Source organism: Pelobates fuscus, chromosome 2 (genome assembly GCF_036172605.1).
Source record: "Pelobates fuscus isolate aPelFus1 chromosome 2, aPelFus1.pri, whole genome shotgun sequence".
Taxonomy (NCBI): domain Eukaryota; kingdom Metazoa; phylum Chordata; class Amphibia; order Anura; family Pelobatidae; genus Pelobates; species Pelobates fuscus.
In genome coordinates this window covers 87,252,021-87,275,150 of record NC_086318.1, presented here as the reverse complement: position 1 = coordinate 87,275,150, position 23,130 = coordinate 87,252,021, and the positions used below count along the sequence as shown (strand labels likewise).

General features: G+C 45.2%; 1 protein-coding gene across 1 annotated transcript; it reads left to right on the top strand.

Annotated features, from left to right (window-relative positions):
* Positions 1–3,772: 3,772 nt before the first annotated feature.
* On the top strand, positions 3,773–5,797 carry LOC134586175 (protein adenylyltransferase SelO, mitochondrial-like). Its single transcript, XM_063441678.1, has one exon. It carries the CDS (start codon positions 3,773–3,775, stop codon positions 5,795–5,797), a length of 2,025 nt encoding a protein of 674 aa, XP_063297748.1.
* Positions 5,798–23,130: the final 17,333 nt, after the last annotated feature.

The window sequence follows — 23,130 nt, the reverse complement described above, 5'->3', positions numbered from 1 at the left end:
CCCTAGAATTAGTTTAAGTACAGCAGCACGTCTTTCTTGGGGATCTGTTTTTTTTTTTTAAACAGAGGGGGGGATCCCAAAATTCCTGTCCTCTCTCTCACCCCCATCAGTCAGATACAGCAGCATGTTTCATAGCAAGACAAAGAGGGGAGTGTGTCTTTAGGGAGGAAGACTGTTCTGTTACCATGGTAACTTGGGGTACAAGTTTGAAAGGGTTATGACTTCTTGTCTAGGGAAACTATCAGCTCTTGTGTGCTATTAGGCATAATCGGGCCAGCATCACAAAGCCCCAACCGTCTAACATGCTCATCTTGTTCTTCTGCACAGCACAGCTGCAGACAAATTGTAAGAGAGAATTCTGGGACACATCAAGAATAAACAGAATGCTTTAGTTTTTGATTTACTAGTGTTTTTAATTGGAGACATCTCGTTAGGGGTGACCTGCAGCTATTTAGAGGTTTATCGCACAAGTATATAAATATCTAATAAATAAGACAGGCTCTTGAATCCACATAATTCACAGAGTACTTTTAAACCAACAGATTGTGAATCTATTAGGGCATAGAATTATATCAAGCTTGTTTTCAATAAAATTCAGCTTTGAATATAGTTGGCAGAATACGAACAATTTAATAATGAAGCCTGGTGAAGATTTTCTCCGCCACAGCCATCATGGTACCATTATTTCATAGTCCTCTTTCTGAAATGTTTTTTTTTGAAGGCATCTTCAACAAAACAAATTAAAACCAAGTGATGTGTTACAATTATGTGTACAAAAAGAACATTTTATGAAGTAATTTTACTAAGCGTTGAATGTGCCATCAAATTGCAAATAATCACGGCAAGTCTCTCGTTGCAATTTGTAGAATTACTGAAGACTAAATGGAGATTACCCCAAATGTGTAAAATCTACTTGAAGCAACCTTATATCTACTGAATATGTCCATATTCTATATACCTTAGTGAGCTATTTGAGCATTGCTCTAAAACCAAATTGCTACTGAATATTGAATATATTATGTATATATACATTTGGGACTTTCACTTTACATATGTTTTTTACTTTCTGAGCAATAATGAATACATGTAATGATAGGGAGATTCTCCAATCCCTATAAACAATGAATGAAATCAGTAAGTAGAACGGTTCTGGTGTACCTAATGTACCACACAGCAGAGAGGGAGACGGACTAGCACTAAGCTGCTCGAAAACTGGTAATGATAGGGATTCACTAAAAACCTATATAGAACAAGGGAAAAGAACTCTCTAGAAGAGTGGGAATACCAGGAGCTGGCTAGGTGACTAATGGCTAAAATACTACTAAATAGAGAATAAAAATATAAAAATATAAATATATGGTACTATGCCTTTAAATCTGGAATAGACAAAGTATCCCTATAAATGTGCAAAAATGTGAATAAAGGTGCTATGAGTGGAGATCTCAAATAAACGGAATATCCCTTTAAATGTGCAAAATACAAAGAGAATGCTGCTTTACCTTTAAATATCCTTTAAGAATGTGCAAACATGCAAAGCAGTGCTATATAGGGGGGTGATAAATAGAAAAAAATTATATATATTGTGATAAAGTGAAGGCAGAGAGGCCTTCTAACCCCAGGGGAAGTACGTGTAGTTTTTGTGTTGCACAACACAAAGCTTTGTTTAGTTATGGGCCCCTGGGGTGGAGCATTTGGAGAGAAGGGTGGGCCAATGCTCCACTCCACAGTTTAGTGGTTTTCTTGGGAGACAAAGATCCAGGCCAGGGTTTTTGGACTGTCTCCAACCCACTGCTCAGCTGCAGATGATCAGCTGTAGCAGTGGGTATAAACCACTCCCTGCTAGGCAGGTACAGGGGGATTGCTGGCTTCCTCTTAGGAAGCACGTAGGAGAGAGGGTGTACTCTCCAGTAAGAGAGTCAAGGAGACTAGGCACTAGGAGTGCGGATGGAAGCAGTCAAGGCTGGCTTGGAGCACTGGAGTGCTGAGAGCGGACAAATACACTAGGTTGGTGAAACCCACAAATTTTGTTATAGTTTAACCCCTGATAGATAGGGAATCTGATGTGAGTTAGTGCTCAGACGAGCTAGGCTTTTTGTTGTAGGGATTTGTGTTACATCATTGCATTTATGTTACGTTTGCTGCTGCCTGATGTGTAAATATACAAATAAAGTTGCCGGGATTATAAGAAAATAAAAGGACTGTGCATGTTTTTGCCCTAGAGGACCGTGCTATCTACTAACAAGGATCACAATATGGTGGAGAATGCGGGCACAGTAGCACATTGAGGGTCTGTGGGTGTGCCAGTCATCCGTGGGTCTGCTTATTGAGGACTTTTATTTTGGCAGACCTGCTAATCGAATAAAAAGCACTGTACCTTTAAGGCTGTTACCTGCGTGGTGCTATAATGGAGGACCTGCTGAAGGCTCTGGTACAGGCAACTGCTGTACAACAGGAGGCTAACAGGAGAGCTGCAGAAAACAGTGCAGCCCTGCAGCAACTGGTGCTGGCCCAGACAGAGGGTGCTAAAGTCCTGACCAAAACACAAATGGAGTGCACTGAGTCCTTGGTGAAACAGCTTGTTGTGACACAAGCGGAGATGTTTAAAGTAGCCCGTGAGGAGCAGAAAATGACCGCATCCGATGATGTTGAGGCGTACCTTCTGGCATTTGAGCGCACTGCTGAGAGAGAGGGTGAAAAGGCAGCTGGATCATCCAAGGACCAAAAAGCAAAAGAAGGAAAGTTAGTAAAGAGTCCAGCAAAGCTAAAGGAAAAAGTGGAATTGTCAAGAGGCAGTGATGGTGACACTGATGACATGCGCCAAAGTAAGAGAGAGCAGAAGAATCAGAAGGGAGAACAAGACAAACTGATAACTGAAGTTGACACGTGTTTATTTGAAAATCAAAACATTGTAGTTTCACATGAAAGCCTCAAACTTGCTCTGAATGGCATCACAACAGAAAAAGAGGTCTTGGGAAAAGAGTCAGAAACAAAAATATTTTCACGCTCAGAAGCTGAATCTTGCATGTTTCAAGAGAATGCTGGAAAGACATTAGAAAACAGAAAGGTGCTGATAAATCTTTCCAAGGCAACAAAAGGAGAAAAAACGACGGTGGCTGAGGCCAGCAGTGTCAAGCCGGTTTGTGTAATAAAAAGTGAAGCAGAAGCCGCTGATGTACACCCAAGTGAACAAGTTAAAGCCATGAAAAGCAGACTGACTTGGGGAGTCAGAGAAGACAACAGCGAAGGAGCTGAGCTTAATAGAGAGAAGCAAGGCACCCCAGTTGAGTATAACAATGCGGTGCACTGTTTAGTAGCAGAGGCTACCCAAAAATGTCAACCAGCTGTTGGACAGTTTGGCAGAGAAAAGCAAGACAGAGAAGTAGTGACAAAACAAAGTCGCAATAAGAAAGGCAATGTAGCCGCTTCTGATCTAAGTCAAGAGAGAGCGACTGTTACAGAACCATGCTGTGATGATAAAATGGGCACGTCCGCAGCTAAGCCAGACCAAGGCGAAAGTTACAAAGTAGGTGACATTGGCGTAGCAGAACAAAATATTTCAGAGACACCTGGTATTGCTACAAAGACTTTGAATGATTGTCCGGGAGCTGTAGAGCTGGATCTGCTGGCAAAAACTACTGCTACAAGGCCTGGGCACACTGACTACCTGGAACAGCTGCCAGATTCTGGGAACACAGTCATGGGATTAAAGGCGGGACCTGGAATGCCTGACCGGCTGTTTGATACCGGGGCTGTCCTGACCCAGTGAGAGGCCATGACTGCGTCTCTGGACACCCCCAAGGGAGCAGGGAGACCGCCAGACAGCCCAGAGGAAAGCATTGCTGACATTGGGAGGTGGCCACTCAAGGCCGAGCAAGCAGAGGGAAACCCAAAGGAAGAAAACTGTACTATAGTTTTACGCATCGCTCCTACATTCCTTAGATTTGGCTCTTTTGAAATATTCAAGGAAACTGATGAATTAACAGGCAGAAGGGGTCCTAGTGTCAACAGAAATGACGTTCGCATCCAAATGATTGATTATGTTATCAGTACGTTCTATCCAGACATTCAGAATACACATGCAGAGCTCAAGATTGGACAAAATGCTGCTTTCTTCAGAGAGATAACCAGGAGGACTGCCAGGCTTGTTGCAGAGTGGCAGTGTGTTGGATTTTGCCATGACGTCTTAAATACTGATAACATGAGCATTGTTGGGATTACTATTGATTATGGCCCATATGGATTCATGGACAGGTATGATCCAGATCACATTTGCAATGGGTCAGAAAACATGGGTCGTTATGCCTACAACAAGCAACCAGAATTCTGTAAGTGGAACTTGGGAAAGCTCGCTGAGTCGCTGGTATCAGAGCTCCCGGTAGAAATCAGTCAAAGTATAATTGATGAGGAGTATGATTCAGAGTTCCAGAGGTGGTATATGCAGAAGATGCGAAAGAAGCTTGGCCTGATTCAAGCAGAGCTCGAGGAGGACAGCAGTCTTATCTCAGACCTGTTGGAAACCATGAACAAAACGGGAGCAGATTTTACAAATACTTTCAGAGTGCTCAGCAAGTATGCTGGGAATTTCGTCAGCGCAGAGGATTTTCTAGATATTCTAACTGAGCAGTACGCTTCCTTGGACGAGTTAAAGGTGGTGTTCAAACCCAAAATGGATCCAAGACAACTGTCAGTGATGCTGATGTTAGCGCAGAGTAACCCTCAGTTATTTGCTTTGATTGGAACAAAAGCCAACATATGTAAGGAGCTTGATCGTATCGAACGCTACAATAAACTGCAAGAGTCCAGTGAAGACCAGCTACTGAGTAATAACCGTGCACTCTGGGAAGAATGGCTTCACAAGTACAGCACTCGGTTGTCAAAAGACCATGCAACTACTGGGGATAATGATACATTTGTGGCTGAACGTGTGAAAATAATGGACTCTAACAATCCGGCATTTGTGCTCAGAAATTATATTGCTCAAAACGCAATTGATGCAGCTGAGAAGGGAGATTTCAGCGAGGTACAGCGGGTATTGAGAATGTTGGAAAATCCATACGATGTAGAAGTCTCTTTCCAACAATCACCTGATGAGGCAGGCGATGAAGATGATGAGCTTGAAGAAGAAGCTGACTGGATATATAGAAATGCTTTTGCAACACCAACAATATCTCTACAGGAAAGCACGGACTACCTGGAACGTGGACAAGTTGGAGCCACCTTCAGCAGGAAGGGTCCAAGCACTATACAGAAGATCAGAGAGGCCCTAAATTTCATGAGGAATCCGCATTTTGGGGTCCCCTTTATTGCATTCTACAGAAAAGAATATGTGGAACCAGAACTTAACATTAATGACTTGTGGCTTGTGTGGCAGTGGGATGAAAAGTGGACCCAGCTGAAGATTCGAAAGCAGAGTCTTATCCGCCTTTTCCAGAAAATGCAGGCTTCCCAATATGACCAAATATCTGCAGACCCTGACAAGCCTTTAGCTGATATAAAAAGGCTAATTACACACCAAGCCTTTGTAAAGTTTGCGCTTGAAAGTTACTCCGACGTTGAGAGATTATCAAAAAAGAAGCTGCGGATGTGGAAGCAGATGATGATGATTGAGAGGAACTTGGCTGCTAAGGAGCCACACCGTATTGATCTTCAGCCTAGATCCGCTAACAACCATATTAGCGGGGAAACTGGAAAGAAAGGACAAAACCTGATACTGAGCCTGGGACAATATAAATATGATGGTAGAGTGTACCCAAAAGTCCCATTATGGCTACGAGACCAGACTGAGAAAAAGCTCTGATGCTTCAACTGCCACCTGCAAGGACATATTACATATAACAGTCCTGAGAGTGAAGAGATAATACAATGTGACATAGTATTAAGGGCTCTGCATAGGATTGTATTAACCTGCTTAAAGATGTGTATGGTGACTGGTGGTGGTGTTACAGCACAGTTAAAAGTGGTGATGGTGGAAGGGAATTGTGCACAAGCACTAATTGATTCAGGGAGCGAGGCCACTTTGAAAAGTGTTCTGCTTCAGCCAGAGAAATGTGATATAAGACAAATGTTTAATATTGTGTGTACACATGGTGACACCCACACATACCCCAAGGCAGAGGTAGAGTTTGTCACTGAGGTTGTAAATGTTAAATGCCCTGTAGTACATGCAGCTCAAACGCAAGAGCGTATAAGTAAGGCCAGGTATCTGAGTACCTTGGACCTGGTCATAAGGTATTGGCAGGTTCCCCTGACAGAGAAAGCAAAGGGAAGGACAGCGTTTTCTACTCCCAAGGGGTTATGGCAACATAAAGTACTGCCATTCAGGTTGCATAGTGCACCAGCCCCCTTTCCGCATATAAATAGGATACTTTGGCCCCACAGAGAGAATGCAGCTGCCTACCTTGGTGGTGTGGCGATTCACAGGGTGGACTTGGAAGCACACCTGATGAAGGTCCAGTTAGTTGTGCATAATGTAAGGGCTACCGGTTTGACCGCTAACAAGTGTTATCTAGGATTTGAGGAAGCTAACTATTTGGGTTATCCACTTGGGTGGAGGTTCCTTAAACTACAAGGGAGCAAGGTAGCAGCCATCTACAATAGGCCACTTCCTGTAACTGAGGAGCAAGTCAGGGCTGGTACAGCCCTAGGTGACGTGAATGTTCATGGTTTGTGTTCTAAGGCCGCTCGACCCGATGGGTCTGAGCTGGGGGGGAGGATATGTGATAAAGTGAAGGCAGAGAGGCCTTCTAACCCCAGGGGAAGTACGTGTAGTTTTTGTGTTGCACAACACAAAGCTTTGTTTAGTTATGGGCCCCTGGGGTGGAGCATTTGGAGAGAAGGGTGGGCCAATGCTCCACTCCACAGTTTAGTGGTTTTCTTGGGAGACAAAGATCCAGGCCAGGGTTTTTGGACTGTCTCCAACCCACTGCTCAGCTGCAGATGATCAGCTGTAGCAGTGGGTATAAACCACTCCCTGCTAGGCAGGTACAGGGGGATTGCTGGCTTCCTCTTAGGAAGCAGGTAGGAGAGAGGGTGTACTCTCCAGTAAGAGAGTCAAGGAGACTAGGCACTAGGAGTGCGGATGGAAGCAGTCAAGGCTGGCTTGGAGCACTGGAGTGCTGAGAGCGGACAAATACACTAGGTTGGTGAAACCCACAAATTTTGTTATAGTTTAACCCCTGATAGATAGGGAATCTGATGTGAGTTAGTGCTCAGACGAGCTAGGCTTTTTGTTGTAGGGATTTGTGTTACATCATTGCATTTATGTTTCGTTTGCTGCTGCCTGATGTGTAAATATACAAATAAAGTTGCCGGGATTATAAGAAAATAAAAGGACTGTGCATGTTTTTGCCCTAGAGGACCGTGCTATCTACTAACAAGGATCACAATATATATATAAATAAATACAAAAAGGGAAAAATGAGAGACCAAATTCTCTGCTGGATCACCAACAAATATGTATGAAACTGGTGTCTATATCCCAAACAACACCAGGGATAAATGATACCTGTTGCAAATAATATACTTTGTAAAAGATAGAAGTAACAAATAAGCTATACAGTACAAGGAACTGTTAGCTTTAGGCAATAAAAATGGAAACAAAATATATTGCTGGAAAACTGAAGCATAAAACTGGATCACTTCATATAAAAAATGCCAGTTTATTCAATATATTAAAATAACTTGGAAAAAGTTGAATATAATAAAAATACAGACGTCTCTGATGAAGTAGGGCCCATTCCCTACGAAACGCGTAAGACAGGCGTCCCAGCAACACACGGGATCAGACGCATGTACCAGCAGCACCACTAATCTCCACACGCAGGACCTGTTTGGAAAGTACCGCCACCGGAGGCATCTGTCCTGCACGTCCCCTGAAGTGAGGCTCCTACTTGGGACGTGCTCACAGACACAAGCCATCCTCACCGGCAGCTGTATATTGAATCATCACAATCCGTATCCATCCCAGTGGCGGATCCAGAGCCTGATCTCGGGAGGGGCACTTGTAGATTATTTAAAAAAAATAATCCTAGCACAATAACCACTACAGCTCAGTGTAGTAGTTATGGTGCCAGTAGTGCCAGGATCCCACCCCGGAGTAAGTAGTCATACCGTTTAAGAACAGTTTGACAACTTACCTGGGGTCTGCTGGGATATAGGGCATAGGAGAAGTGGTGTGTGTTAGGGGTGAAGTGTGTGTGAAAGGTGCAGTGTGTGTGTGAGCGGTGAAGTGAGTGTGAGTGCGTAAGGGTGGCAGTGTGTGTGTTAGGGGGCAGTGTGTGTATGGGGGCACTGTATGTCTGTGTGGGGCAGTGTGTGTATGGGGGGGCACTGTATGTCTGTGTGGGGCAGTGTGTGTATGGGGGGCACTGTGTGTATGGGGGGGTCGTGTGTGTGTGTTTGGGGCAATGTGTGTATGGGGGGGCAGCAGGGTGTGTAGGGCACTGTGTGTGTATAGGTGTGCAGTGTGTGCGGGGCAGTATGTGAATGGGGCAGTGTTTGTGGGGCAGTGTGTATGGGGACAGTGTTTGTGGGACAGTGTTGTATGGGGACAGTGTTTGTGGGGCAGTGTGTTTATGGAGGCAGTGTTTGTGGGGGCAGTGTGTGTATGGGGTCAGTGTGTGTAGTGTTTGTATGTGGGGCAGTGTTTGTGGGTCAGTGTGTGTATGGGGTCAGTGTGTGTAAGGGGGAAGTGTGTGTATGGGGCAGTGTTTGTGGGGCAGTGTTTGTGTGTATGGGGGCAGTGTTTGTGTGTATGGGGGCAGTGTTTGTGTGTATGGGGGCAGTGTTTGTGTGTATGGGGGCAGTGTGTGTGTGTATGGGGGCAGTGTGTGTGGGGTCAGTGTGTGTAGTGTGTGTATGGGGTCAGTGTGTGTATGGGGTCAGTGTGTGTATGGCGTCAGTGTGTGTATGGGGTCAGTGTGTGTATGGGGTCAGTGTGTGTATGGGGTCAGTGTGTGTAGTGTGTATGGGGACAGTGTGTATATGGGGACAGTGTGTATATAGGGACAGTGTGTGTATGGGGACAGTGTGTGTATGGGGGCAGTGTTTGTGTGTATGGGGCAGTGTTTGTGTGTATGGGGGCAGTGTTTGTGTGTATGGGGGCAGTGTGTGTGTGTATGGGGTCAGTGTGTGTATGGGGTCAGTGTGTGTATGGGGGCAGTGTTTGTGTGTATGGGGGCAGTGTGTGTGTGTATGGGGTCAGTGTGTGTATGGGGTCAGTGTGTGTATGGGGTCAGTGTGTGTAGTGTGTGTATGGGGTCACCCGGGTCAGTGTGTGTAGTGTGTGTATGGGGTCAGTGTGTGTAGTGTGTGTATGGGGTCAGTGTGTGTAGTGTGTGTATGGGGTCAGTGTGTGTAGTGTGTGTATGGGGTCAGTGTTTATATGGGGACAGTGTGTGTATGGGGACAGTGTGTGTATGGGGACAGTGTGTGTATGGGGACAGTGTGTGTATGGGGACAGTGTGTGTAGTGTGTATGGGGTCAGTGTGTGTATGGGGTCAGTGTGTGTATGGGGTCAGTGTGTGTAGTGTGTGTATGGGGTCAGTGTGTGCATGGGGTCAGTGTGTGTATGGGGTCAGTGTGTGTATGGGGTCAGTGTGTGTAGTGTGTGTATGGGGTCAGTGTGTGTATGGGGTCAGTGTGTGTATGGGGTCAGTGTGTGTATGGGGGCAGTGTATGTGGGGCAGTGTGTATGGGGGAGGGGAGGAGGGAAGGGAGGCTTTTTAATAAAAAAAAAAAAAAAAGTATTTAATAAAATATATTATGTCCCCCCTCCCTTCTTACCTTTATTGAGGAGGAGGGGGGACATTTCTGGATCCCTGGTGGTCCCAGTGGGGAATCCCTGGTGGTCCAGTGGTTCCAGTGAACTCTAGCCCGCGCTCCAGGGCTAGAGTTCACTCTCGCGAGATTTGGAGCGTTGCCGTGGTAACCGCGGCAACGCTCCAAATCTCGCGAGAGGAGGACCCGGAGGAGCTGCAGGTAACAGCTCCCGGGTCCTCTCTCCCTCCCCTGCCGGCCGGCTGTCAGTAATGTGCCTGCGGACCGGGGAGGGAGATCACTGATCTTCCTCCCGGTCTGCAGGCACAATGCAGGGCTGGCACTTGGGCAATGTCAGCCCTGCACTAGCCGGCAGGGGAGAATCTCGGGGGGGGCAATTGCCCCGTTGCCCCCCCCCTGGATCCGCCAATGATCCATCCTTAACAATCCGAAGGTCCTTGCTGTTATTTTTCTATGCATCAGTCTGGTAATGCACTTCTGAATCTAGTGTGACCTGTATTTTTATTATATTCAACTTTCAAGTTATTTTAATATATTCAATAAACTGGCATTTTTTATATGAAGTGATCCAGTTTTATGCTTCAGTTTTCCAGCGATATATTGTTTCCATTTTTATTCCCTAAAGCTAACAGTTCCTTGTACTGTATAGCTTATTTGTTACTTCTATCTTTTACAAAGTATATTATTTGCAACAGGTATCATTTATCCCTGGTGTTGTTTGGGATATAGACACCAGTTTCATACATATTTGTTGGTGATCCAGCAGAGAATTTGGTCTCTCATTTTTCCCTTTTTGTATCTATATATATATATATATATATATATATATATATATATATATATATATATACATATACATTTTTTCTATTTCTCACCCCCCCTATATAGCACTGCTTTGCATGTTTGCACATTCTTTTTTTTTTTAATTCTTTATTTTTGTAGTGCAGAAAAAAAATCACACATTTTGTCGTGCCACATCAGCCAACAACAGTAGATTCACAATATATAGCTTATACTTAGTGATGCAGTGAGAGAATCATGCACATTTTTTTTTTTTTACAGGTATAACAACAAGAATAGAGGCTTGCTTAGTATATTTTGTAGGGTTTCAGGCATTACATAGACATTTCGTGTGTGATGTATAGGATTAAGATTTGCTTAAGACAACACCAGTGTTACATTATCCTAAGCATTGATAGGTTGATGCTATTTATGCCATACGATACACAGGAGTGGTAAAGGAATATCATTCTATATTAGGATAGGTAAACAACGATCAAGCTGAACAAATAGAAAGATGAACTAAGCTTAGTTGGTCGCTTAACAGATGGAACAAGCTAAGTGCTAAACATTTTATCGGTATACGAATTTAGGTAAAACGAGTAAGCTTCAAACATTGCTAAAGTCCGGCCTAGTATCTGTCGGACAGGGCATAGGCTGCTTACATCCCTTGTCTTAGCTGGTAGTCTAGTTTAAATAATATATACTTGTGGTAGAGGGTAATTGAAAAATGAAAAAAAAACAGAAAAAAAAAAAAAAAAACAGGTGACGCTCAATAAGGAGGGCACAAGAAGCAGGTGTCAGTAGGCAATAAACAGTATTATTACAGGCTAAATTAACTGACAGCATGTGATCGATTAGCCAAGGGTAGTAATCGAGAAGACTGTTAGCTTAAGACTGATGTGTCAATGCCTATGCTTTAAAAATATAGTGAGGGAAATGGGAAAAGAGAGAGAGAAGGAATATCAGAACACTTAAATTAGGCTTTGATCATATATCACAGGTCACTCGGGTGGTATTGCCACAGGTAAATAGTGTCCGTCAGTGTGTAGTCAAGCCTTTCCCGTTCTGGGGGCCCTTTTCTCCGTTCATCCGATCCCTGTAGGTAACGAGGCTAGTGCTGGGCGGGGAACGAGTCTGCTCTCCGTTCGGGGTCGGTAAGTGAGTCGGAGGGGTTGGTTGGTCGTACCTTGTAGCTGGTGTTGGGTTGCCCCAGATATAGTGGGTGTGTGATACAGGCCTGCAGTGTGAGTCTGTATGTGCTGGGATGTTCCCGTACGTCGGCAGGGGCCTGTCTGTGGGATCTTACAGAAGCGGTAGGGCGACTTGGTGCCGAGCTCCTCTTCCCCCTCTGCTCTCGTCTGGGCTCTCTCTCCCATGGGTCGTGGATGGGTTCTCCGCCGTTTTCGTCTTCCGGTTTTCAGCCTTGCTGTATCCCGTTCAGCTTCACCGCAGGTTTTGTGGGTGGGAGTGTGCAGGTTGGTACTGTGCTGATCCACGGCTTCTGGAACCGCTGAGTGAGGGGTAGGTCTGGGCTTTTCCCGCCTGTTTGAGCTTCGGCTCTGATTTGTTTTGGAGGTAGCCCTGGCTTTGCGAGGGGGATGCCATTGCAGCGTGCGCCGTGTGGACGGGCGGATCCACGCCGCCGCCTCTCTCATTGCCAGCCGGTGGATTTGCCTTCGGGCTTTGAGCTTTGCCCAGAGATAAGTGCAGAGCAAGTATAGAAAGTCCCTTGTGTGTTTGGGTGGTGCGATGGGTGGGTGTTTTGTCTGAGGCCGCAACCGCGGCGCCATCTTGGTTGGGCCCTGTAAGCTTTGTCCGTTAGATGCCTTTGTCGCTTGTGCAGGCGTGCTTGTGGGGATAGTCTTCCCCAGCGAGGACCGGGATGACCCCCGCCGGTCCATAGGGGGGGGTAGCAGGGTTGTGATGGGCTTCCGCCGAGGAGTGATTCCCGGGCCGGGAGATCGTCCGTCTTCCTCGGGCTCGGGCTGCAGGTTTCGCTCTGCTGTAGGCCGCATGGGCCTTTGAAGTTTTGCCACGGTGCTTCGGTGCCGGGTATGTATCATTGCGTTCACCATGTTGTTCTGCATCTGTTCCCGGCCACCAATTGCCGCTAATGCAGTCGTGTCGATCGGTACCTTCAAGCTTTTGTCCGTGGTTGCAGGAGCCCTCAAAATGTGCGGCTGGCCATCTTGGCTGTCAGGCCCCGCCCCCCATGTTTGCACATTCTTAAAGGATATTTAAAGGTATAGCAGCATTCTCTTTGTATTTTTGCACATTTAAAGGGATATTCCGTTTATTTGAGATCTCCACTCATAGCACCTTTATTCACATTTTTGCACATTTATAGGGATACTTTGTCTATTCCAGATTTAAAGGCATAGTACCATATATTTATATTTTTATTCTCTATGTAGTAGTATTTTTTTTTTTTTTTTGTCAATCTTTCTTTTATTGAGGCATATGGTTATGGTGGTACAGAATAAAGAGAGGGAGACTTGCTGGGGTTACACAGGCTAATATCACCACAACAAATTACAAAATCTCCTAGAGTTATCCGCCTCATTTTACATTTTTTAAACACGCTTAGAACATTGAGTTATTCAAACAGGTGGGTTATAATAAATGTCTTGGTTATCCAGCTTGATTAATGTAACGTTGAAACATCAATATACATTTTGTGTAAAAACATAGAAATATCAGGCTTTATAACAGCAATAGATTGAACACGCTAAGCTTGGCAGATGTATCATTGGTCTAGTAGACTATTAGAAATACATCAGGATAACTGTCGCTTTTAGTAGTATCAGGTGGGTGATTATTATGGTAAGGCATGGGTTAAAACGAGCTATTAATTAACGCCAAACTTAAGATCAGGGATTTCTCAGGGATGTTTAGGCTAGTATGTAACCTGTTAATTTAACAGAGCTGTGTAAAGCACGTGTTAGGTAGGTTCTACATTATGCTGTTATACATTTATACATTTATACATGGTCTGTTTAGCTGTTTCTATCCAGCAACTAAAACAAGTAAAGTGAACTGTGAACAGGTTAATTCTCGGCATGCATGTGTCTATGTGAGCATTTTATACACAGGCTTAAGTTCCCTATCCTGAAGTGTGTGCAAGAGGATTTAAACAAGCATTTACAGCATAAGCTCAGGCCTAAAATTGTTAAACATTTAGGTAGTAGGTAAGGCAATAGGCAGGGTAGACAATACGCCGCAAGAAACACAAAGACATCTCTGTACTATAGTGTCTTAGCGATATGATGCATCAGATTACTAGTAGATGGGAACAAATATAAACGGGTAGGTTCAGTGAAGATAAATTAGCTATGCTTGTACAGGTAAGTTCTTGCAGTACGTTACAAGGTCTGTTGCACGGTTTGATCACTGCTGATTTAGCCGTGTAGTGTCCTTGGGGTCGGGAGTCCATTATCAGCCGATGCCCGTCTTGGCTAGGTAACACCCCCATCCATGGGAGTCCGCTGGGAGGCGGCGGGGCGCCGTTGCCCGATGGCCATCAGCCAGCCCCAGGTCGTTGTGAAGGCCTGCACCTGCTCTTCACTGACTCGGTGTCTCAGTGAGGCCGGGTCTTCCCGTCTTTGGGCGCCGTTATCCGCTTGGGTGTTCTGCCGCTGCCTGCAGCGGCCAAGCCTGCGGCGTTGTGGTCAGTGCTTCGGAGGTTTACTCTGGGTGGTCTTGCCATGGTTGTCCCTTGTGTGTGGTTTGTCTCGTTTGTCGGCGCCATTTTAAGTGGGCCATGTGCTTGGAAGCTCTTTAGATTCTCTCCCGTGAGTTGCGATTTCAGGTTCCGTTTGTCTCTCCGGTGTCAGGGGTCCGCGGGCGGCTAGTAGGGGAGGCTGCTCGCAGCTCGCAGCACTCACCCTCAGTCCATCGCCGCCCGTGGTCTCCCCTCCTCCTACCTGTCAGCGAGCGGCGTCTCCTCTCCGCCGCTCGCCGCTCGCATCCGTCACGCCTCCCAGCGGCAGCATGTATAACGCTGCACGCTGGAAGGTCGTTGATTTATGCAAACGCCGGGGTCACGTGAGTGACCTGGCGTTAAAGCAACAGTACCACAATCACAGTGGGAGGCTTAGATATCTCCCACGTGTGATTGTTAATTCTGATTGGAAGTTATCCAATCAGAATTTAACCTAGGGTATTTATACTCACCTTTCCTGTTCCTCCCTGCCCTGTTGTGGTCTTTGCTGTATAGTATTGATTCTGAACTTGTGATTTCTGGTTACGTACTCTCTGGCTTGTTAATCTGACTCTGTGACTTTCTCCTACCCTTTGACCTCGGCTTGTTTATCGTTATCCTGTTTTCTGGTTCCCCTGACTCGGCTTGTCTCCTGACTATTCTGTGGGTGCTTAGCCCGGCCACTCTAAGGTCCGGTACGGCATCTTTTCTGTTTGTGTGTGTGTCTGTTAGCGTGTTGGGTTCCCGGAATCGTGACATTACAACAGGGCCATTATGGAACCTGCTGACATTCCACAGCTCCTAGTTAATCAGGAGGCTAGAATGGATGGTTTAGACCATCGTATGGATCAGTTTGCCCAGGCTTTACAAACCATACTGGCTCGTACTGCCCACTTGCAACCTGCCGTTCAAGAAGTTGTTGCTGCTGGGCCAGAACCCAGTCCTGATCCGGTAACCGCTCCTGCTCACGTGGTTCACATGACGCCACCTCAGCGCTATAGCGGTGATCCAGCATCGTGCCGTGGTTTCCTCAACCAAATTGATATTCATTTGGTGATGAATCCGCGCTCATACCCCACTGACAGAGCCAAGATTGCTTTTCTGATCAACCATTTGTCAGGAAAAGCTCTAGCATGGGCCAACCCCATGTGGGAGAACACGTCCCCAATGTCCTTTGCAGACTTTCTAACAGCTTTCAAACGTACGTTTGATCAGCCCGGCCGGGTTGCTTCTGCTGGCAAAGCTCTGCTCAGGATCCGACAGGGCAGTAGATCAGTAGCGGATTATACCATTGAATTCCGCACTCTGGCAGCTGAAGTGGTTTGGAATAACGACTCCCTCGTAACAGCTTTTCAGGAGGGTTTGGCCGCTTACATATTAGACGAAATAGCATCCAGGGAATTGCCTATTCTTCTGGATGATCTAATAGATTATATCATTCTAATTGACAACCGCATAAGAGAGAGGCGTAGTCAAAGAAGAATGAATACACAGGGGTTACCTGCTTTACCCAGTACTGCACTACTAGCGTTACCTCCCCCTACTCAACCACCTCCCGAACCCATGCAATTAGGTGCTGTAGGCTTATCTGAAGCTGAAAGGACATACCGCAGAAGGGAGGGTTTGTGCCTTTATTGTGGTAAGAGGGGGCATCTCCGAAGTAACTGTCCTAGTTTGCAGGGAAACTACAGCACCTAAGGCCTAGAGAGGGGTCGGCCTCGGGTGTTATGGTTTTTTCCCCTCATGTGTCCATCTCCAGACCATTCATTACGGTTACTCTTTTGGTCAATCAAACCACGATTACAACTAAAGCCTTGATCGATTCAGGTGCTGCAGATAACTTTATCGATGAGAACTTTGCTAAAACCGCAGCCTTGAATCTGATCCAAAAGGCCACACCCTTGGCCGTTGAGGCCATAGATGGTAGACCACTTGAGAAACCCCTGGTGACCCATGAGACCCAAGAAATGGTAATGGCCGTGGGTGCCTTACACAAAGAAAGGATAACCTTCCAAATAATTGACTCCCCTACAGCTTCCATCATACTGGGCTTCCCCTGGTTAGTTAAGCATAACCCGGTACTTGATTGGGGTTGTTTGGATATACTCTCCTGGGGGGAATCCTGTCAACGAGACTGTATGGTCCGTTTACGTCCCGTTTGTTTACTCAATGTCCCTACAGCTAAACCCCTTTCTGTTTCTGTCCCCCCTGTCTATGCAGACCTCGCATTGGTCTTTGAAAAAAGGGAAGCTGATAGACTACCCCCACATCGGGATTATGATTGTGCCATAAACTTGTTACCTGGAAAGATGCCTCCTAGGGGCAAGGTCTACCCGCTTTCTGAGAAAGAAAACCAGGTCATGGAGGAGTACATACAGGAATCCTTACGTAAAGGTTTTATCAGAAGGTCCTCCTCTCCGGCTGGTGCTGGTTTATTTTTTGTTGCCAAGAAAGAGGGCGATTTAAGGCCATGTATAGACTATAGAGGCCTGAATAATATAACAGTTAAAAATGCTTATCCTATCCCTCTCATTACTGAGTTGTTTGACCGTGTCAAAGGTTCTAGATTTTTTACCAAACTAGACCTCAGGGGGGCTTATAACTTGGTTCGCATAAAAGAAAACGATGAATGGAAGACAGCGTTCAATACACGCAGTGGGCATTACGAGTATCTAGTCATGCCTTTCGGACTGTGTAATGCTCCTGCTGTCTTTCAGGACCTCATCAATGATGTCCTTAGAGATTTACTACATGTCTGTGCCGTGGTCTATCTCGATGATATACTTGTGTTTTCTCCTGATCTGGAGTCTCATCATGCCCATGTGAGGAAGGTACTTAAGAGATTGCTACAAAATGGTCTTTATTGTAAATTGGAGAAATGTTTATTCGACCAAACATCAGTACAATTCCTAGGGTACATCATTTCTGAACAGGGGTTCAGCATGGATCCTTCAAAATTAGAAGCCATGTTGTCTTGGCCTCTTCCTCAAGGCCTTAAAGCAATACAGCGGTTTATAGGCTTTGCCAATTATTACCGCAGATTTATTAAAAACTTTTCATCAGTCATTGCTCCTATCACTAAACTGACTAAAAAGGGTTTGCACCCCAGGGTTTGGACTCCTGAAGCCATTAAAGCCTTTGAGACTCTCAAAAAGGCATTTGCCACTGCCCCTGTATTACACCATCCCGATCCTTCCCTTCCCTTTGTAATGGAAGTAGACGCTTCAGAATCAGGTGTGGGAGCTGTATTGTCACAAAGACTATCCTATAACGAACCCCTCCATCCATGTTGCTACTTTTCTAAAAAACTATCTGATTCAGAGAAAAATTATGATGTCGGGAACAGGGAACTATTAGCTATTGTGATGGCTTTTAAAGAGTGGAGATACTTATTGGAAGGAGCCAGACACGAAATCCTGGTTATCACTGATCATAAGAATCTCTCCTATATAGCTGATGCTAAAAGATTGTCCTCTCGTCAAGCCAGATGGTCCTTATTTCTTTCACGCTTTCAGTTCATTATCACATATAGGCCTGGGTACCGTAATGTCAAGGCTGATGCTATCTCCCGACAATACGAACCTTTGGAGTCTATTGCCCCCGCTCCTGAACCCATTGTACCCACGTCTAAGATAATAGCCGCTACCCGTTTGGTTATTTCGTCCCTTTTCCTGGATGGTATCAAGGCATACCAAACCCAAGCACCCTCTGAGACACCTGTTGATAGATTATACGTGAAAGAAAGAGATAGAAAGAAATTGTTCGTTTTATTTCACACCGCCAAAACGGCTGGTCACCCAGGGGTTACCAAAACATACAAAGGTCTCCTTCAACAATTCTGGTGGCCTTCACTTAAGAAAGACGTAGTGGATTATGTGCAGGCTTGTCGTGTTTGTGCACAGTGTAAGTCCCCTACTGTTAAACCCCAAGGTCTCCTGATGCCTTTGTCCGTACCCAAGAAACCATGGACCCACCTATCCATGGACTTTATTGTTGATCTTCCTTCATCCGATGGAATGACAGTAATTTTGACTGTGACTGATAGGTTCTCTAAGATGGCACACTTTATTCCACTCAGAAAACTACCTTCTGCGGTTCAGTTGGCTCGGGTGTTTGCCAATGAGGTTTTCCGCTTGCATGGTATACCACAGGATATCGTATCCGACAGGGGTCCTCAGTTTGTCTCTCGGTTTTGGAGGGGCTTTTGTGCTGAGATGGGGATTTCCTTGTCATTTACCTCCTCCTATCATCCACAATCCAATGGAGCTGCCGAACGGGCGAATCAATCTGTGGAGCTGTATTTACGCTGCTTCACGAATGCACACCAGGACAACTGGTCTCACCTCCTTCCCTGGGCTGAGTTTGCCAGAAACACTGTGACTCATTCGTCCACTGGCTTAAGTCCTTTTTTGGTTGCTTATGGGTTCCAACCCTCTGTCCTTCCCGGCGTATTCTCCGACAAGGGAATACCCGCTTTGGACGAGCACCTAACCTCCTTACGGAAGATGTGGGATCAGGTCCATGCTACTCTTTCTCGAGTGGCTGTTGCTCAGAAGAGATTTGCTGATCGCCGTAGAGGTGCTGCTCCTTCTTATGTTCCGGGTGATAGGGTTTGGTTGTCCTCTAAGAATCTCCGCCTCAGGGTCCCCTCTATGAAATTCGCACCCAGGTTCCTTGGCCCCTTCAAGGTATTGCGTAGGGTCAATCCTGTGTCCTACTCCCTGGACTTGCCTCCTTCCATGCGTATTCCTAACACCTTTCACACCTCCCTTTTGAAGCCCCTGCTCTGTAATCGATTCTCTGGTCCTCTCAGGTGTCCAGTTTCCATCCGCGCAGCCTCTAGTGACGTGTACGACGTGGCTGCCCTGCTTGATTCTCGGGGTCGCTTGCAGTATCTGATTGACTGGAAGGGATACGGTCCTGAGGAGCGGTCATGGGTTTCTGCCTCTGACGTGAACGCGCCCTCTTTGGTCCGCTCCTTTCATGCGCGGTTTCCTTTGAAGCCTTCGGCTTCCCGCCCGTTGGGCGGTCCTCGAGGGGGGGGTTATGTCAGGGGTCCGCGGGCGGCTAGTAGGGGAGGCTGCTCGCAGCTCGCAGCACTCACCCTCAGTCCATCGCCGCCCGTGGTCTCCCCTCCTCCTACCTGTCAGCGAGCGGCGTCTCCTCTCCGCCGCTCGCCGCTCGCATCCGTCACGCCTCCCAGCGGCAGCATGTATAACGCTGCACGCTGGAAGGTCGTTGATTTATGCAAACGCCGGGGTCACGTGAGTGACCTGGCGTTAAAGCAACAGTACCACAATCACAGTGGGAGGCTTAGATATCTCCCACGTGTGATTGTTAATTCTGATTGGAAGTTATCCAATCAGAATTTAACCTAGGGTATTTATACTCACCTTTCCTGTTCCTCCCTGCCCTGTTGTGGTCTTTGCTGTATAGTATTGATTCTGAACTTGTGATTTCTGGTTACGTACTCTCTGGCTTGTTAATCTGACTCTGTGACTTTCTCCTACCCTTTGACCTCGGCTTGTTTATCGTTATCCTGTTTTCTGGTTCCCCTGACTCGGCTTGTCTCCTGACTATTCTGTGGGTGCTTAGCCCGGCCACTCTAAGGTCCGGTACGGCATCTTTTCTGTTTGTGTGTGTGTCTGTTAGCGTGTTGGGTTCCCGGAATCGTGACATCCGGTTGTCCATGCCGGACCGAGAGAACCCCCATCGGTCCAAGGGGGGGGGGGGGTAGGCGTTGGGAACCCCTGGGAGTCCATACTCAGGTCTGCAGCGTGGTGAGCGGCCGTCTCTCCACTGCCCGATCTCTGGTAGGCCTCTGGTGGCAGTGCAGGGTCTCGATGGGTTAGAGGCTTCGTTTTTGCACCCTAGTGTCACCCGGGTGTTCCCTACTTAGTGGCACCTCTCCAGCGTGTGCTTGTGTCGGTTTTTTGGGGGTAAATTCCCCAATTTGTGCCGTTTTGAGCTGGAGCTGAGGTGCAGCACAACCGCACCGTTTGGATGCCAGGCTCCGCCCCCTATTTAGTAGTATTTTAGCCATTAGTCACCTAGCCAGCTCCTGGTATTCCCACTCTTCTAGAGAGTTATTTTCCAATGAATGAAATCAGATTGCATAGGAAGTAAAATAAAGCATGTGCTTATTATTTTTGTAAAAATTATTTTATTGTTTATACAGCACCAGCAAATTCTGTAGCGCTGTACAATGTATATAAAGAATCAAGTTCAGACTTCAACGCATGTATGAGGGAGTTCCGATGTCATGCTGGAGGTGTGGGCAGGGAGAAGGCGCAGACCTGCACATATGGTGGCCATCTTTGAAATCGTGGACACCGACCTGATGCAGCCCTTACCAATGCTCCTGCACCATACAGAGCTACCACTGTCTAAATATAAAAAAATCCCTAACTAGAGGGAAAAATGTAAAGGATAAAATAATGTTATAGATAGGTGGCTGTGGAGGAGAGGAAGAACGGAAGGTAGAGATTGTGGGGCTGACATATGGGGACAAATTATGGAAAGTGAAAGGCAAAATGGGTTCTCGCTTCCTAAATTCCGGTAGGCACCTCAATTGGTGCATTAGCTGACTTGGGACAGACTGCTTATGTTAAGTTAAAGTGGACCCCACACTGTAGGCTGTTAAAAAACTCAAGGCTAATATTGTTTGTGTTGGAGGATGATACCTACTGTTCTACCATTCATCCTGTATTGTTCACCCTACATGTTGACCATCCACATAAGTGGTCAATAAGATCCTTACGCTGCTAAGGATCAATCAATTAGGATGCCATATGATGTCTAAAGTTAGCAGTTCAATACTCCCCTCATTACACATACGTTTATTGATATAATGCAATTCTCGTGGGTTTCTCTTTCTTAAGTGCACTGTTGTAACTATTAAACTTTGACAATAAAGATTGAAAAACATAAAATAAAAATAGAAGCAAGGTTTTTATGATAAAGATGGGTTTCATGCATTCACATGGAAAAAGTCATATGTTATTATTGTAGTTTCCTGCTTGAGCTTGCATTTAAATCATGTTGAACTCAACGCTGAATTGTTATTGGATACCACCGTAAAAATGTATGGGTTGATTCAGGTGAATACAAGGGCACCCAGAATTATCACACTAACCTTGCTTCATTAAATGTAAGCACATGATGGGTTTGTTTATCTTTATAAACATCGCTTAAACCATATGGTCTAAATGAGGAGATAAACCAGGTTATAAAACTACAAAGAGTACCATTTTTCTACAACTTAGTTGGTAGAACAACATCTTCTTATATGATATCTTACACATCATAACTACACACTATATGCCTATATATACATATATTTAATTAGAATGTGTATTATATATCAGAGGGGTTTTTCTATGTTCTGGGAATTTCGCCAAACATAGATTAGAGGGATTCCCTGCTCTGATGCGAGTGTCTACGTTCGGGGAAATTTACCTGAACATAGACAAGTGCACCAGAGCAGGGAATCCCTCTAATCTATGGTTGGCGAAATTTCCCCGAACATAGATTTGAGGGGTTTCCTGCTCTGCTGCGCTTGTAAAAATGGAATGGCTTGGAAAATTTCCCCGAACATAGACCTGCACTGTTTTTTCTTTTATCTCACATATTTCCAGTAACAGTTTTTATGTAGTTCTCAGTATATAAGAAAGCAGCATTGTATATGATCCAGAACAGTATATGTACAAGCCATAAATCATGCAGGTTTTACATTTTATCAGTAAAACAATAATTTGACTGGTTGTCTTGGGGATTCCCAGTACATTTGTCTTTTGTATTATTCATTTCATTAGGTTCTCCAGTGCTGGTGGAATAGCTAATTTCTGATGTAAGCATTGTAGTAGTTTGTTGGATATCAGTGCTCTCTCCATAGATTATGATTTAAATAGTTGGGATTTTTCTTTTAGTTGTAGATATTTTAGTTGTTTTTAGTGCATATCAGAGAAGATAATATGGTAAAGGCATCTCGTTCTATACCTATTTCTATGTATATTTTGCAGGGATAAAGTTCATATTTCTTGTTAACAGAGAGCCAAGGGATGAGAGGAAGGTTTAAATAGCCAAACTAACTCTCTTGCAACACTTGTTGAAATGTCACTGTGACGTTCTCAGGGACACCAGAAACACCAGGAACAAATCAAACAGACTACACGTTATCAGCAACTTAGTGGGACTGGACATTTGAGTTTTCTTTTTGTTCTTTAGTATAGTTAAACAGTAGCAAAAGTGAATACACACCTTTTTCATCTCCACTGCCTACATTGCTGTTGTAGCTTACTTTTTCTAACATCTCAATTGAATTTGTGCTTATGGCTACTGTTACGGTTTAAAATGATATCACAACTCTCTTGAGTGGAGAGACTTGCTTGATTTACAAGTTCCTCCTCGTTCTACTTACCTTTTCCCCCCTCTTTTGGCAGAAGAACAACCTATTATCCTGTGGTGGTTCCTCCCCTACCATAGGTCCCTCCCCACTCTTCTTTTCCAGCATCCCCTCACCCCCCTTTTGTTTTTTTATAATCCGAAATTAAAAATGAAATTGTTTGTCTAGCATTACTGTATACCAACATCTTTGATATTTTAATTTATCTACTTGATGACCTCACAACATATTTTTGCACAGCTTTTTACAAGTACTCTCAATAAAAATAGTTTAAGGGAAAAAAATAACCAAACTAACATAAAATGATTAATGTTTCTTAAAATAAAGTGGATCACAATAATGATAGTCTTAAGAAAACATCCACTAGCCCAAAAAACAGTTTGCACCAAATCATTATTTTGATCCCGAAAGCACTGCAAACAATCTGGAGCAACAAAATGAGAAAGATACACAAAAACACAGGGTC